Source organism: Mustelus asterias, chromosome 15 (genome assembly GCF_964213995.1).
Source record: "Mustelus asterias chromosome 15, sMusAst1.hap1.1, whole genome shotgun sequence".
NCBI lineage: Eukaryota > Metazoa > Chordata > Chondrichthyes > Carcharhiniformes > Triakidae > Mustelus > Mustelus asterias.
In genome coordinates, this window is record NC_135815.1 from 14,685,146 (window position 1) to 14,701,932 (window position 16,787).

At 42.7% G+C, this 16,787-nt stretch overlaps 1 protein-coding gene across 1 annotated transcript in view; it reads right to left on the bottom strand.

Annotated features, from left to right (window-relative positions):
• The window catches only part of riox1 (ribosomal oxygenase 1), a 44,833-nt gene that overhangs the window by 10,570 nt on the left and 17,476 nt on the right, over positions 1-16,787 (bottom strand). The window contains exons 3-10 of the mRNA XM_078229545.1: positions 16,267-16,406; positions 14,418-14,517; positions 10,995-11,108; positions 8,453-8,559; positions 5,960-6,067; positions 3,418-3,452; positions 3,125-3,303; positions 1,179-1,283 (exon numbers count right to left, since the gene is read on the bottom strand). Coding sequence (XP_078085671.1) covers positions 1,179-1,283; positions 3,125-3,303; positions 3,418-3,452; positions 5,960-6,067; positions 8,453-8,559; positions 10,995-11,108; positions 14,418-14,517; positions 16,267-16,406 — 888 coding nt within the window. The remainder of the gene's footprint in view (positions 1-1,178; positions 1,284-3,124; positions 3,304-3,417; positions 3,453-5,959; positions 6,068-8,452; positions 8,560-10,994; positions 11,109-14,417; positions 14,518-16,266; positions 16,407-16,787) is intronic.

Genomic DNA, 16,787 nt, shown 5'->3' on the forward strand with positions numbered 1-16,787 from the left:
AGCGTTAATGTAAGCCTATTATTGTGACGCTAATAAATAAACTTAAAACATGCACTCCCAGGTCCTTCTGTTTGTGCACATGTTTCTGGAATTCTGTTTAATAGCTGAATTAATAGCTGAGTGGCTATAGTAAGGCATTGGAATCGGAATTCCAGAGCTTGAGAATTAAATTCCCACCATGGTAAACTGTGCAACTGAATTCAATAGATCTGGCAATTTTTGGGCCAGTAATAGTAAACTACATTACATTGAAGACGCAAGATTGTTAAAGAAAAACCCTGGCTGTTTAATAGTGTCCTAAATGGAAGGGGCCTGAGCTACCTTGTCTGACCAAAATGCTACTCCACTTTTCCAGTGGTTGCCTTTCAACATATTCAAGCAAAGACAGGTTAGATTGATCTCCCATGAGTTAATGGAATCCAGGCCAATTGGTGAAGTCCAAACCAAGACACAGAGCTGTTCTTTACTGAGAGATGGTGTGGAGATGCCAGCTTTGGACTGGGGTGGGCACAGTAAGAAGTCTCACAACACCAGGTTAAAGTCCAACAGGTTTATTTGGAATCACGAGCTTTCAGAGTGCTGCCCCACTCACCTGATGAAGGAGCAGCGCTCAAAGCTCGTCATTCCAAATAAACCTGTTGGACTTTAACTGGTGTTATGGGCCTTCTTACTGTACGGAGAGAGTTTACTGACTTTGTTCCAACTCAGAGCGCTGTTCCCACACTCCCAATGTCCCAGCTGTCCCCGATTTATACATGCTCAGAGTACTTAATTAAACAATGTCCTTCGCCTATGTATCCTAACAATTTCATTAACACACCATTAACACAAAGGAATCAAGGGATATGGTGGGCAGGCAGCAAAATGGAATCGAAGTCACAATCAGATCAGACATGATCTTATTGAATGGTGGAGCGGGCTTGATACTCTGCTCCAATTTCTTATGATCTCATGATCAATCCCAAGGACTATCAATAAATAATGCTGCCTGCACCTCAAAACAAAATATAAAGAAAAGAAAATTAATCCCCCCCCCACCCCTTTTTAAGAGGTTATGGGGCAGCAGGTCAAAAGACAGCTTAAAACACTGGCTTGTAAGCTTTGCTCATAAGGTTGGTTCTATTCTTAAATCCCTGATGGAAACTTTAAAACACAGAATTGCAAAAGTAGACAGTTACCCTTTCAGAATTCTGCACTCCCATATAATCTAGGTAATCAAGAGGCAAGCCCTCACGGAATTCTACATCATCTTCTATAGCCAAGTCCAAGGCACCGGGAAAAAGCTGCAATTTAAAAAGACAAAGCATATTTTAAGGATACCTTTCTTTAAAACAAAAGATGAAGTTATGGTGGAAAACATGCCCACACAAGACCAGCCCGTGTGTTCAATTTTCACAAATTACTTTCTACATTTACTATATGCCAGTATGAATGCATTTTTAAAAATCACGTGTATCATTTGCATTTAGCTAGATTAGTTACATCTGGAGACAATCTTCCTGCTAAGAAAGAAATCTAACAAGGTCAGACATGCCATGCCTTCACCCCGATACAACCTGCTGCAAACAGATGATCATAATGAAATTGGAAATCACAACGCATTTTAACATTGCTAACTTAGGATGTTTGCAATTATAGAATCATTAATCAAAAGGCTGAAAACATCCAGTGATTCATAGTTTAGGATGTGCTTTGTGGAACGTGGTCCCTCCATTCTATGAATGATCCAGGAAAATGATGCTGTAGCCCACTCTTGCCACTGGAGGCTGCTGCAGATCTTCTACAATCACAGTAAACAGCATTCTCTTATAATTATCTTAGGATATACAGGGCCAGATCTTACTGGATGAATAACTGTGTTAAATGATGCACACCGGTGCTCAAGTGGGTCAGCAATTTTCGGGGATTAAAAGAAATGCCGCAAGTTGCGAATCTCTAGAATTTGCTGGTTGATTTACTCTGTTCCACCATTTTCATTGCACCAACAGGACCTCAGCCTTAACCTTTCCGTTACTTCCAAGGACTTCCTGGATTTGCACGCCAATTGCTTATTAAACTCGTAAAACAAACTCGTATTAAAGTCCAAGTACCTCTTTGACAACAGGATAATTGTTGTAGCAAAGGCAATCTCACTGGCCTGGAAAGGGGACAAACTAGTCAATCTCATCCCACCTTACATAATTATAGTTTTAAAATTTCAATTCTTCTCTTACTTTTCCTTTGATAATTTGCCCCTTCCTTGTAATCCAATCGTACTGGAGTTGACTTGAAATCATCCATTCTAATTCACCCCCACTTTTCCGTTATTCCTGTTTCTTGCTCAATCCTTAAACCATTTTGGATCCGGGGGTGGGGGCACTGTTGGTCCCTCAAGTCCCAGATGTCCACTGTTATCAGCTTGCGTTTCCATCAAGTTGTTGTGGTGGAAAACCCTTTCAAGCTAAATAGTGAAGGGAAAGGTCTAGCGAAGAGCGGCGCCTCACCCATGTGAACAGTACTCAGATGTGCAAGTGGAGAGTGCTTGCAAGGTTTGCTATCACGGAATCCACAAACTGAATTGTATTATCGCCACCCTCTGTAAAGGCTGACCCGCAGCGGCATTACACTATGGGTGACCTTCGCAGGCAGAGGGTACAACTTACGCTCCAGAAAGTCTCACCCTCATCTGATTAGTCAACAGCTCTCGAAGTCCCAGCAGCACCAGAGGAGAGTAGTGGCCACTGCTGATATTGCAAGCAGTCGCACAAAGAACATTGTTGATGATTGGACCCAGGTAAGCCCAGGGTTTTTTGGGCAGGGAGCAAGTACTAGAGAGGACGCCCCTGATACACACAGGGCACCCCTCCCAAAGGATGCACAACCTCCCCCTTCCTTCTCGCTCTTTTGCCAACGTTGGCAAGAAAAATAGCCTTCCCATTCTTATCCACCTTTCAGTGCCCAGCATACGATGTTACCCACCAGGCATTATCATTTCAGCAGGTTTGGCCCACTGGTTACAGCTGTGAAGTGGAGAATATTCAAATAAGATTATTTTGGAATCAAAGAACCATTTATGAAATTGTTTGCCACAAAACAATAAAACTGCTGCTTGCAGTACTCTTCAATGCTACTAATATCCACCTACTTTATGTAGCAGATCTCCCCAGGAGTTTCTCTGATAAGTTGAAACAGTGATGTGCAGGGAATGTACATCAGCTGTGCAGGTTGCTTGGTGGGTAAAGCCTCTGGGAAAGTACAGCATGTCACCAGCTTCGAGCACAGTATCCATTATCGGAGTGCCCATTTCCTGCTGTGTAAAGTTACCTGGGGTAGACAGCACAAAATAATCATGTGAAGAGAGTTGTTGGTGTAAAGTGTCTCCACAATATACTAAAATGTAGAAATCAGAGCTGAGTACAGCTTTCTGAAAGTACTCACGGCTTGAAATACTTGGAAGAATCTCTTCATTTGATCTGTGAATGGACCAGAAAGCACAATAATATGCCCATTTGCAACAGAAAAAAGGAAAGTAACATCCATTTGTAACAGTAAGCCTGAAGCACAACATCAAGAGTTATAGAGGTTTACAGCATGGAAACAGGCCCTTCAGCCCAACTTGTCCATGCCACCCAGTTTTTAACAATAAGCTAGTCCCAATTACCCACGTTTGGCCCATATCCCGCTATACAAATCCTACCCATGTAACTGTCTAAATGCTTTTTAAAGGACTAAATTGTACCCGCTTCTACTACTACTTCTGACAGCTCGTTCCAGGCATTCACCACCCTGTGTGTTAAAAAATTGCCCCCTGGACCCTTTTGTATCTCTGCCCTCTCACCTTAAACCTATGCCCTCTAGTTTTAGACTCCCCTATCTTTGAGAAAAGATGTTGACTATCTACCTTCTCTATGCCCCTCATTATTTTATAGATCTCCATAAGTTCACCCCTAAGCCTCCTACGTCCCAGGGAGAAGGGTCCCAGCCTATACAGCCTCTCCTTGTAACACAAATCATCAAGTCCCGGTAGCATCCGAGTAAATCTTTAATGCACTCTTTCTAGTTTGATAATATCTGTACAGAGTATTCCAAGTGTGGCCTTACCAATGTCTTGTACAACTGTTCCAAGACAACTCCTGTATTCAATGTTTTGACCAATGAAACCAAGCATGCTGAATGCCTTCTTCACCACCCTATCCACCTGTAACTCCTGTTTCAAGGAGCTATGAACCTGTACCCCTAGATTTCTTTGTTCTATAACTCTCCCCAATGTCCCACCATTAACTGAGTAAGTTCTGCCCTGGTTCGATCGACCAAAATGCATCACCTCGTATTTATCTAAATTAAACTCCATCTGCCATTCATCAGCCCACTGGCCCCCCAATTGATCAAGATCCCGTCGCAATCCGAGATAACCTTCTTCACTGTCCACTATGCTACCAATCTTGGTGTCATCTGCAAACTTACCAACCATACCTCCTAAATTCTTATCCAAATCATTAATATAAATGACAAATAACAGTGGACCGAGCATCGATCCCTGAAGCACACCGCTGGTCATTGGCCTCCAGTTTGAAAAACAACCCTCCACAACCACCCTCTGTCTTCTGTCATTAAGCAAGCCCATTTTGTATCCAATTAGCCACCTAGATCCCATGAGATTTAACCTTATGCAACAACCTACCATGCGGTACCTTGTCAAAGGCCTTGCTAATGTCCATGTAGACAACGTAGATTGCGCAGCCCTCACCTACCTTCTTGGTTACTCCTTCAAAAAACTCAAATTCGTGAGACATGATTTTTCACTCACAAAGCCATGCTGACTGTCCCTAATCAGTCCTTGCCTCTCTCAATGCCTGTAGATCCTGTCTCTCAGAATAACTTCTAACAACTTATCCACTACAGATGGGTTTCTTCTTATATTTTCTAATCATAAGACAATTTACATACACTAGGCATAGTGGGCAGGAGCTGCCTACAGAATAGGACAGTCATTCTAGGTCACAGTTTTATTCCACATAGTAACGTTTAACAGGGTAGCATAAACAACAGCTTTCAAGTGATTCACCTCATTCATACCTTCTCAGATAGATATGGGGCACAGTGATCTGAAGGAATTAAGAACTTACTCGTGTATAATGACCATCTCTCTGCTCCCAACAAAGATGTGTCGTATAGTAAAATGTGACATGGTCATGGCACACGATAACGTTAGCAGAAGCATCTTTATCTTCCACTGTGCCAATGGCGTTAACAGTGATGGCAACGTAGAATAATGGGGAAGATGGTGGTATAATGGTAATATCATTGGTCTAGCAATCCAGAAGCGCCCAGGCTAATTCTCTGGGGAGACACTGGTTCAAATCCCACTATGGCAACAGATGGAGTTTAAATTCAATTAATAAATCTGGAATATTAAAACTAGTTTATAGTGATGGTGACCACGAAACTATCATCGATTGTCATAGAAACCCATCTGGTTCACTAATGTCCGGAATTCTGCCATCCTTATCCTCACCTACACATGACTCCAGGCCCACAATGAATGTGGCTGATCCTTAACTGCCCTCTGAAATAGTGTCGCAAGCCACTACATTCAAGGGCAATTAGGGATGGGTAGCAAATGCTGGCATCACCAGTGATGCCCATATACCATGAAAGAGTAAAGAACCTCAGCATCGAGTGATACCATTTTCTTTTAAAGCAGGCATTTGCTGTCTTCAACAGATACACTCTGGGATGCACCTGTTGATGATAATATTGGAGTGGACCAACAATGAGATACAGCAACCTGCTAGTCCGGCACTTCGACAATTATGTTTTGTAACGGCTATCAATTGGGAAAGGGGCGGAAATTAACCTGAACCACTCAAGTCCTTTCTATAGAAGTCCATCTCTTTTAAAGTTGTGAAATGAATGCCGGGTTAAGCAGCTCTAGGAGGTAGCTTTTACAGTGTCTATGAACAGACCGCATTCTACATACCTAGGATCGTAGACACGCCAGCTCTTTTTCCCTTCCAGCTGAATCACAAATGCTTCAATATCATCAAAATGTGGTGCAAATCCCTGGTTCCCAGGAGGGGTCAGATAACTTCCACAAGAAAACAAAAAAAGATGAATATTAAAAACATCCTCATGACAGCTCAAAAGCAGCTTCATTAAAGCTGAATTTGGCAGTTTTAGAAATTCCCAGTGGATACGAAATTTCCAGCGATGGGAACTGAATGACAAGGAACTTGGCAGGAGTTCCAAATATATTATCATGATTTTTAATAAAATAAAATACGGAAGTAATATCTGTTTATTCAATGAAATGAATATTTCTACACATAACAAATACAAGTCGGAAGAGAAAAATGAGCTCACGTCGCTTCTAGTAATTTCATTTATTACAGACTACAGGACAAAGAGCTGTCACAAAAAAAACTGTGAAGCTACGGCAATGCTTGCGGAAGCCAGCTGTTTTTAAATAATTAATTTACTATTTTAACAAAAGTATAACAGTTCAAAATTTGATTGCCTTCAGTCCATTTTATAAACAACATTACACCTCTGATGAGATGAGCAAAATACTGCTGATGCTGCAACCTGAAACACCTCTGATTATAGGACTTGAAGTGAGAAACAAAAATGCTACAGAAGAGAATGGGTGAATATATTGCCCATGCTTTAACATGTTAATGACATACGTGGTTGGTTTGTTATTTTTAGCTGTGTGTGTTGTGGCGGTGGTGGTATGATTAATGGGGAAAAAGAGCGAGACGGAGAAACCAAGGCATGGATTTGACTCTCCACTGTGGCAAAAATGACGCAAGTGTCTGAAAATCAGAAGTTGTGCACACCCTCCCCACCCTCGCCCGCCCCAAACATGATACTTCCCATTTTCACTGGGGTGGGAATGGGAGTGGTTCATTTTGTGCATGTGTGGTTCATAGAGGCAGCTGGCCATTTAAATCATCATCTGCCTCCACTCAAGTCAGGCGTTGGTGGCCCAGGCCTCTTTGGTGCGCAGAGTAGACTTGGTAAGAGAGCAGGTCTGAACTTGGTGCATTTTTGGATAGCCAACCTCGACACCTCTGTGGGAGGTTAGATGCCCTTGGTGAGAGGTACGCTGCCCTGTGTAATTGCTAAAGGTAAGCATAAACGTGTGTAAGAAGTGCACAAGCTCACTAACATCAAGCTCAACATACCTATCAAAATCAACTGTCAAAAGGACATTTCAAATGGAGCTGTCGAGGTTCTTAAGTCCTGCCCTTTATATCTTTACAAAAATTGTCCGGACTATTAAAAAATCACTGTTTGATATTTCATTCTGTCTGTTGACAGTAATCTGAGGTTTCCATTATTGGATTAGTGCTGCATGACTGATTTCACAGCTATCCATTACCGCAGTGGTGTGTCTGTCATTTTAGTTTGATTGACAGCTACAAATGGCTATAGTCTCTTTGAAGTGGGACCATGAATTCCAATGCTTGCTGTTGTAAGATTTTATGCAGTTGAAGGAATGTAAATGTAGTAAATGGGTTTTTATGAAGGAGTGTACTTTTTTTTTATATAATGAGAACTTTACCTCAACTCTGCATGGGACCTGAGGTCGGCCCATGGTGGATATTGGGTGAGTTGACATGGCAGGTATATGGGCAAAGGATGGTGGGTGGGAGACCATGGGTTGGTGGAGGGGCACAGGTTGGTATTGAGGGTATAAATGGTTACGGGATGGGTGCAGCGTATTCTGCCCCATGGATTGGAATGAACAAAGAACAAAGAACAGTACAGCACAGGAAACAGGCCCTTCGGCCCTCCAGGCCTGTGCCGCTCCTTGGTCCAACTAGATTGGGCATGAGTGTGTGAGGGTGTTTCATGTATTTTTTTTTCTTTCTAAATTTTGGACAGGATGTCAGAATGCAGAGGTAGGCCTTTTGTCCAGCCCACTGGTGAACCAGGCATCTTCCTCAGTATTTCCAAGGTCACTTGCCCTGATTTCTAATGTAGCCCACTCCTCTGGATCAAAACGCTGACAATCGGGCAGCCTTTTTAAAAGTTGGGCTCATGGGAACTGGGAATTCTCCTGACTCTGGGCACCCAACTCACGGATGAAAATCCCGGCCCAAATCTTATTTGTGTAGCAGCTTTGTGATTTCTCCGAAAGCGAGTTCAATGAGAATTGGCGGAAGCACAATAACCCTGTGCAATCCCTACGGAGCATAGAAGAAGAAAAAATATCCCTTTCTATGTAAAAAGTACATCAATATTTTACCTCAATTCATTCAACATCCTGAATCAGAATTACATTAAAGTTTGAAATGGAATTGCCATGAGAATTGCTCATAGAACATAACATTTTACTCTTGAAGTACAAGGGTCTTCAAGTATACACTTTTTGATTTGCTTTTATACAGTTCCCCTCAACATAATTTTACTAGAATCATTTATTAGCAGAAAACAAAAAAACCAAAAGAAAAATACAGATACTTGCACATTAGCCCCAACCATGCTCCCAAAAGACTCCTGAAGAATAGACAGGATATTCCAAACAGTGCCAGAAAAGGCTTGAGGATTCAGCAGCCGCAAAGAACATCCATTCTGCAACAGATATATACATTCTATTTAATAGTTAATTCCTTGACCAGTTCAACTCTCTCAAATAGAATGGCTTCATAAATAGCAGCTAGAAACTCGGCAATAAAAAAAACCTTTGATTGAAAACTGTTTATTACCCATATTTATCACTGCGTTGAACACAATTCTGAACATGCGTGCCTAACGGCAACATTCCTGTCAATACAGCAGACGAACAACTTGTAAATGTCTCTAAGGCAGCTCATATCTAACCTGCATTGCATCAAATATTCAACTCTTTTCTATGTGAAGGTGCAAGTAAATGGCCGAGTTCCAAGCTGACGAGCTAAAAATTGAAACTGCACAGCAGATAAGTCTGCATCTGGGGCTATTCGTCTCTGGGTCTTTGGTTTCAGTCCAGTCTGGCCTGGAAGGACAGTCTCCTGGTTTTAAGTGTCCTGCTGAAAATTAATCTGTCCAGTCACAAATTAGGAGGGATAAAAATGGGCAAACTCACTCTGAGGCCATCTGAGGCCACAGGATGGCTGAGGTGCAGATGAGTTAACTACTAAAACTCACGATGTAAGTTTGTACATGAAGAGTGACCATCGGGGGAGGGGCGACACGGTGGCACAGTGGTTAGCACTGCTGCTTCACACCTCCAGGGACCAGGTTCAATTCCAGCCTTGGATGACTGTGTGGAGTTTGCACATTTTCCCCGTGTCTGGCTGCTCTGCTTTCCTCCCACAGTCCAAAGATGTGCATGGTTAGGTTGATTGTGTCAGGGGGTTAAGCAGGGTAAATCCGTGGGGTAACAGGGGATAGGGCCTTGGTGGGATTGCTGTGAGTGTAGTCTCAATAGGCCAAATGGTCTTCTTCTGCACTGTAGGGATTTTATGATCTGGACAAGGTATCAGAGAACTGGCAAAAGGGCTATATTTCATCCACAGCCAGTATCTTTGGGTAGTGGGGGAGGGAAGGAAAATCATGTTTATTAACTACATAAGAATCAGGGGCAGGAGTGGGCCATTTGGCCCCTCGAGCCTGCTCCGCCATTCAATAACATCATGGCTGATATTTTTGTGGACTCAGCTCCACTTATCTGCCTGCTCACCAGAACCCTTAATTCCTTTACTGTTCAAAAATTTATCTATCCTTGCCTTAAAAACATTCAATGAGGTAGCCTCACTGAGCAGGGAATTCCACAGATTCACAACTCTTTGGGTGAAGAAGTTCCTCCTCAACTCAGTCCTAAATGTGGGCGGCACAGTGGTTAGCACTGCTGCCTCACAGCACCAGGGACCTGGGTTCGATTCCCGGCTTGGGTCACTGTCTGTGTGGAGTTTGCATGTTCTCCCCGTGTCTGCGTGGGTTTCCTCCCACAGTCTGAAAGACGTGCTGGTTAGGTGCATTGACCCGAACAGGCGCCAGAATATGGTGACTAGGGAAATTTCACAGTAACTTCATTGCAGCATTAATGCAAGCCTTACTTGTGACTAATAAATAAACTTTAAAACTGCTCCCCCCTTAATTTGAGGCTATGCCCCCTAATACTGGTTCCACCCGCCAGTGAAAACAACCTCCCTGCTTCTATCTTATCTATTCCCTTCATAATTTTGTATGTTTCAGTCAGATCCCCCCTTAGCCTTCTAAATTCCAATGAGTATAGTCCCAGTATACTCGGTCGCTCCTCATAAGCCAACCCTGGAATCTCAACTCTGGAATCAACCTCATAAATCTACTCTGCACCCTCTCCAGTGCTAGTATATCCTTTCTCAAGTGAGGAGACCAAAACTGTACACGGTGTGGCCTCACCAGCACCTTATATAGCTGCAACATATTGAAATGCAACAATATTTATAGATATCTTGCTTCACAGCATGAAAAGCTGTATCCTACCAGTTCCACTCTACTGGTGGGGAAGTGCACAACAGAGCAGAATGTTGACGATTCATTACAGTTTACCTAATTGGTGCCACCTGGTAGCTTTTCCCAAGTCACCATGTCAACAGGGTCAGCAACAAGAACATTATGTGGTGACAAAGCTAACAGAGCCTTAAACCAGAGCATCGTGGCACAAGCTGCATTAGAGCGTCTTTATTCGTATCTCCCAAGACTGTGTTTTTATATCCTGCTGAGTGGTCAATTGGTGAGAACTGGACATACTGTTAAGTTCAGTCTGACGTTAGATTGAAGGAATTACTACCTAACTTGATCCCAATTCTCTTCACTAGAAGTAATGCTCCATTAACTCCTAGAAGCCTCACATTGGTCATCGTCAATGAGGAGGAAATTGAGCACTACTGTATTTCCCTTGTTCAGACACCTTGCATGCATTTAAAACAAAGCACCGTCGACAAATGAATTTAAGTATTAGTCCCTGGTTTGGAATCATCTCCACTTTCTGGCTGTTTGGCCGCCTCTAAAAACACATGCATTCAGCACTAATTACTGCTTACCTTATAGAAGTCCCACACCACTACAGGTAGCGCTCTGCCAGTTGGAGTATGGGTTTCCTTCTCCCCGTCAAAATAACTTGTTACATCCAGGTTTATTCCAAAATTAACACGGTCCTTTAAAAATAACAAGTCAATTATAAAACAGTGCTTGAAGTTGAGATAGAGCTAAACACTTCCATGTAATATATGTATATATATTCAGCAATTCAAAACAATGCAGTGGTAGATGTATTAAATCAGTACAACCCTAGTACTCATAGTTTGGGCATTTATATGAATACAATCTGTCTTCTACATATTATGTCTGGTAAAACATAGTACTGGAGATTATTCAAGGATTAGAAGAGCAGAACTGTCATTTTAAGCATTCTATAAATGTGGATCCTGCCAAAGTAAGTGACAAGATATGAAGTGGGGCGAGAGTACAATATGACTAATAAGGTGTGAATACTTGCAATCAGTACTTAGAACTGTCAGAATTGTTACATTTTAAAGAGGAGTTTAATTGGTGCAATACACATCTAGAAAGAATAGGTTTTGTTTCATTTGCTCTCCCATTCTCACAGGAGCATAGAATGATATGCAGCACAGGAGGCCATTTGGTCCAGCGTGCCTATGCTGTAATGTTATTTATCCATTTAACGCAATCCGCAATCCCAGGGGCGCTGCAAATATTTCATTTCTCGCCACTATCTGATTCCCTTTTGAAAAATTATTACGGAATCTGCTTCCACCAACATTTCGGACAGTGCGCTCCAGGCAGCCTGGATCTTCCTAGCAGCAGCAATGATCATTGGATGGCTGTTGTGCTCGTAAATTCTCCCAAATCAGGCAGTAGTCAGAGGATGGGGGGAGGTGCGTGGTTACCCAGATATTAGACTAGGTTTTCATCTTTCTTACATTTCCTGGGTAACTACTCTGGATCTGTCCAAAGCCTCTGACTCTTAACTCAAGAGTCGGAGACACTTGTCTAAGGTCCCAGGGAGCATGGGAATTGCCCGTCGGAAGCTGAAACTTCCCAGTCCGTTCCCGTGTAGGTCGGTGCATAAGGTGTCGACATGCTTCTTCAGTCATACGTCTGTCTCAGATGATCCGGAGACCGAAGCTGTGACCTCACCGCAACTCAGCGTAATTTTACTTTGATTCTCACTGGTTCTTTTCAGTGTCCTCTCATACTGACCCTTCTGTCACTGGAAACAGTTTCTCCTTATTTACTTTATCAACATCATTCAACCTCTCTACCAAACCTCCCTTCAACCTGCAGCTTGTTTTACAATGGGTTCTTCCATTACCCTCTCAGACTCCATGTACCCAAAAATGACAACCCTGTTTAAGAGATCATAGAATCCTACAGTGTAGAAAGAAACCATTCAGCTCACTGAGTCTGCACCAACCATAACCCACCCAGGCCCTATCCCCATAACCCCATGCATTTACACTAGCTAGTCTCCCTCACACAAAGGGGCAATTTAGCATAGCCAGTCCACCTAACCTGCACATCTTTAGACTATTGGCGCAAACCGGAGCACCCGGAGGAAACCCACGCAGACATGGGGAGAACGTGCAGACTCCACACAGACAGTGACCCAAGCCGGGAATCGAACCCAGGTCCCTGGCGCTGTGAGGCAATAGTGCTAACCACTGTGCTGCCCAGATCAATTCATTTTACTGCACTTAATTATAAAAGGTGGAACTTCAAAAGCACCGGTACTCGCAACTTAATATGGTATGAAAACCTTCCATTTGTTAACATTTCACTTTAGGGTAAAAAAAAAAACACTATGGTAGTTCAGAAATTTAATCTTAGCTACGAGAGTAAAAACATTGCTGGAGTATTATTTTTTTTTAAATCGTACAGCTGTGGTGTGAATAACGCCACTACCTTCATTCTTGTCTTTGTGTGAGATTAGAAAATAACAATATTCAGTGTAACTGGCAGTGGAGAAACATCGACACTTCGTGAAAATGTTTTATTCGAATCAGACTTTTCCCATAATGGAAGTGAATGTGAAGTGATCCGGCAAATTGAAAACCTGTACTTGAATAGGATTGTGTTTTGATCAGGTAAGTCCCAGGAGAACATTACAGCTGTATTAAGGGACGTTTTGCATTTAGTAGGATTGTAAAGGCTATCTGATTATCCGTAAAGTATGGGTTTCATACTAACCCACCCCTTCCTCATCCCATTAAGTAGATAACAGAACCCAATCAGTATGGAAGATATTCCAGTTTCCTTCTCCAATTAAAATACTGACAAGTATCCTCACTGCCTCAATAAAGTATAAATGCCAGTGTAATTGTATTTTTAACACCATTCTAGTTGCAATTAAGAAACTGTTCCCACTGGTGGAAGGATTGACAACTAGAGGATGCAGATTTAAAACAATTGGCAAAAGAAGCTATGGCGACATGAGGAAAAACTCTTTTACATTGCGAGTTGTTAGGATCTGGAACACACTGCCTGAGAGGGTGGTGGAGCCAAGTTTAGAGAGAGAACTGGATAATTATCTGAAGAGGAAAGATTTGCAAGGGAAAAAGGTGGTGCCACAGCACTAGGTGAATTGATCTTGCAGAGAGGCGGAACAGACATGACAGGTCCAGTGGCCTTCATCTGTGCTGGAACCATCCTATGATTCTAAGTACAAGGTTAAATAGCATTTATAATTTTCAAATGACAACTTGGAAAAATAACCATGGGCTGGATTTCATGCTCCAGAAAGTGACCTCCCTGCATGTGGGGTGGCGAGGGCCATCCTCCCATCTATGGGCCTACTGAGCCCTTAAATGATCAGTTAGTGGCCACTAAAGGAACTCATCCATCCCTGTCAGTATTTTACCTGTGGAGTGGGGAGGTCCACACTATGTGGCAAGTCCGGCTGCTCTGGTTGTGTGGGCAAGGGGTGGGACCTCCATAGGATGCTCCCCCAGAGGCACTCCCCAAAGGATATTCTCTCCCCCCCCCCCCACCCTGCCCCCAGGGTCCACATTCATTTCAATTGTTTTACTAGATTGGTTTGTGTTGCTCAGAGCTTGTGAAGTGAAGGTAATGGGGAGGTGGTGGCGCAGTGGTATTGTCACTCTACTATTAATCCTGAGACCCAGGGTACTGCTCTGGGGGTCCGGGTTCAAATCTCATCACGGCAGATGGTGAAATGTGAATTCAATAAAAATCTGGAATTACAAGTCTAATGACGACCATGAAACCATTGTCAATTGATGCAAAAACCCACCTGGTTCACTAATGTCCTTTAGGGAAGGAAATCCGCTGTCATGACCTGGTCTGGCCTACATGTGGTTCCGGACCCACAGCAATATAGTTGATTCTTAATTGCCATCAGGGATAGGCAACAACTGCTGGCCTTTCTGGTGACACCCACATCCCATGAAAGAATTTTTTAAAAAGAAAATATTGAGTGAGTTTACCTCTCTCAAAATTCTGTCAAAATCTTCTGAGGAGAATAGTCCTTTGTAGTAGTTGCTGTTATGACGCCTAATCAAAGCTGGGGTCTTCTCCCAAATGTCGCTGAAATGAAGAAATCCAGAAGTCAAACTTACACACTTCACAAGTGTTTTTAAAAATTTTGTATGTGCTTAAATGGGCGGCACCGTGGTTAGCCCTGCTGCCTCACAGCGCCAGGGACACGGGTTCGATTCCCGGTTTGGGTCACTGTCTGTGTGGAGCCTGCACGGTCTCCTCGTGTCTGCGTGGGTTTCCCCCGGGTGCTCCGGTCTCCTCCCACAGTCCGAAAGATTTGCTGGTTAGGGTGCATTGGGCCATGCTAAATTCTCCCTCAGTGTACCCCGAACAGGCGCCGGAGTGTGGTGGCTAGGGGATTTTCACAGAAACTTCATTGCAGGGTTAATGTAAGCCTCCCTGTGACGTTAATAAATAAACTTAAACACATGGTTCCAGTTATTTGCAATTCATTTGCCCAACTCAAACAAGTTCAAGACAACGATCCTCCAATTCAAATGCTGCCCAATTTAATTATTTAAAAAGCGTTAACAGATTGCTGGCAATTTCCTCTCCACATCATAAAAAATATTTCTTCCTTTTAAAGTTACCACAATCACACGTGAGTCATAGGCCTAAAAGGAAGGTCTGCTTCTGGGAGGCTTGTAAACAGCCTTGCTTGATTTGCAACTTCACTTTTCTAGCTGTGGCCTCCCATTTGTCAGAGAACTTTTACAAGGGCCACCAGGATTCACACTGTCAGATATTAATGCAGGCTGATATTTCAGTCTGCCTGCTGTGTGACTGGTATGAGGTCTATCAGCAACAGTCAGTACTTCTGATAGTAACTTATTTTTGGAGGAAGTGCGTTAACTTAGTGCATATGGTGTTATTAGATTCTTGTGTGGTAATCATCTAGCATTGGAAACAGAGAATCAGAGAGATTGTGGGGAACAGAATCAGGAATGCCTCCAAACCTACTCTGGTTCAAAGTGGAAGCAAACGCTTTTGTACTGGGTTGATGTTGAGTTTCACAACTTTATTTTGAACAATTTAATCCCCTGAGCCTCTCCTGCCTGTTGTGGGGAGGCTAATTTCCGTTCCCGAAGATCTAGCCATGAAATCTGCTTGCCACATGGTTTAGAAGGTCTGTGAGGAGTTGCACCATCGTGGCAATATGGAGAGCTCTGCTTCCAGCCTTTGTGGTGTTGTCTCCTTGGGTAGCAGTATTCCAGTCCTCCTTGGAGAGTTTGGCTACCCTGTGGGATGCTGCAGCCAGATCCGAACAATGAAAGAATCAACGTGCACAGCCTTTGTAGCTGTAGTGGAAGTTCAGTCTGCTGCCATGCACAGGATCTAACAGATGGAGCTTTCAAAGCAAGTAGAAAGAAATAAAAATGGTCTAATGATGAATCAAAACACAAATCATTTGTGGACCACTCTTGTATAATCTTAGAATTTACTGCAAATGGAATGCTAGGATCATATTGCCCACTGAACACAGTGATACCGTTCAGCAAGATTGACAGAAATGGGAAAACTAATAGACCTTTTTTTAAATGAGGCTTTTATTTGCCCCATGTAAGAAATGCAATTACTCTTCCATTGCAACAATTACAACCTTTATCCAAAATGCAAAAAAGTACAGCCTTAAAATACAGTTTTTGGGAAAGCTGCCATAAAGCATAACCCTCTGACAATTACAAAGAAATTCTGATTTGCAACTGATTTTGACAATTAACTTGTTTCACTTTGAGCCAGTTAAGAGAGGATATTTCAGGCACCATGATGTTAAAAGATTACACTCCACATACTTACCTGAAAAACTTTTTTGGAGCAACCGGTGCTATTAACCATTCAAAGAGTTTAGCCGATCTTTCCTTACTGTTCTGTATGTGGCGTAGGTCCCGAAGAAGTATTGACAATGATGGTCCTGTCCAAGGTCTTGAATCTTTGCTCTAAGCAGAGTTGAAAACCACATCTTTATTTTCTAGTCAATGCTATATTTTTGCTCCAGAAGAGACTACACATTTTTTTTTACAGATTTTGCATTTTGAAAACTACACATTTTACAGAGCATTTCTCGGCCAACTCCAAGCCTCTTTTTTTGAGAAACAAGGTGATGATTTTGGGGGTCTACATTTCAGGTGGTAAACACTGATGACGCAGAATGAAACGCATGGGGAGAAAACTGCCCACTCCTTTGGCCAGCAGCAGCTCTAGCTATACCTCAAGCAGAATGCTCATAACTTATTAACAACGTGAAACTTCTGTACTTCCTTCACAAACCATTCTTATGACCTCTTCAATTGAGGGGGCTAGCTTAATGTCAAGTGACC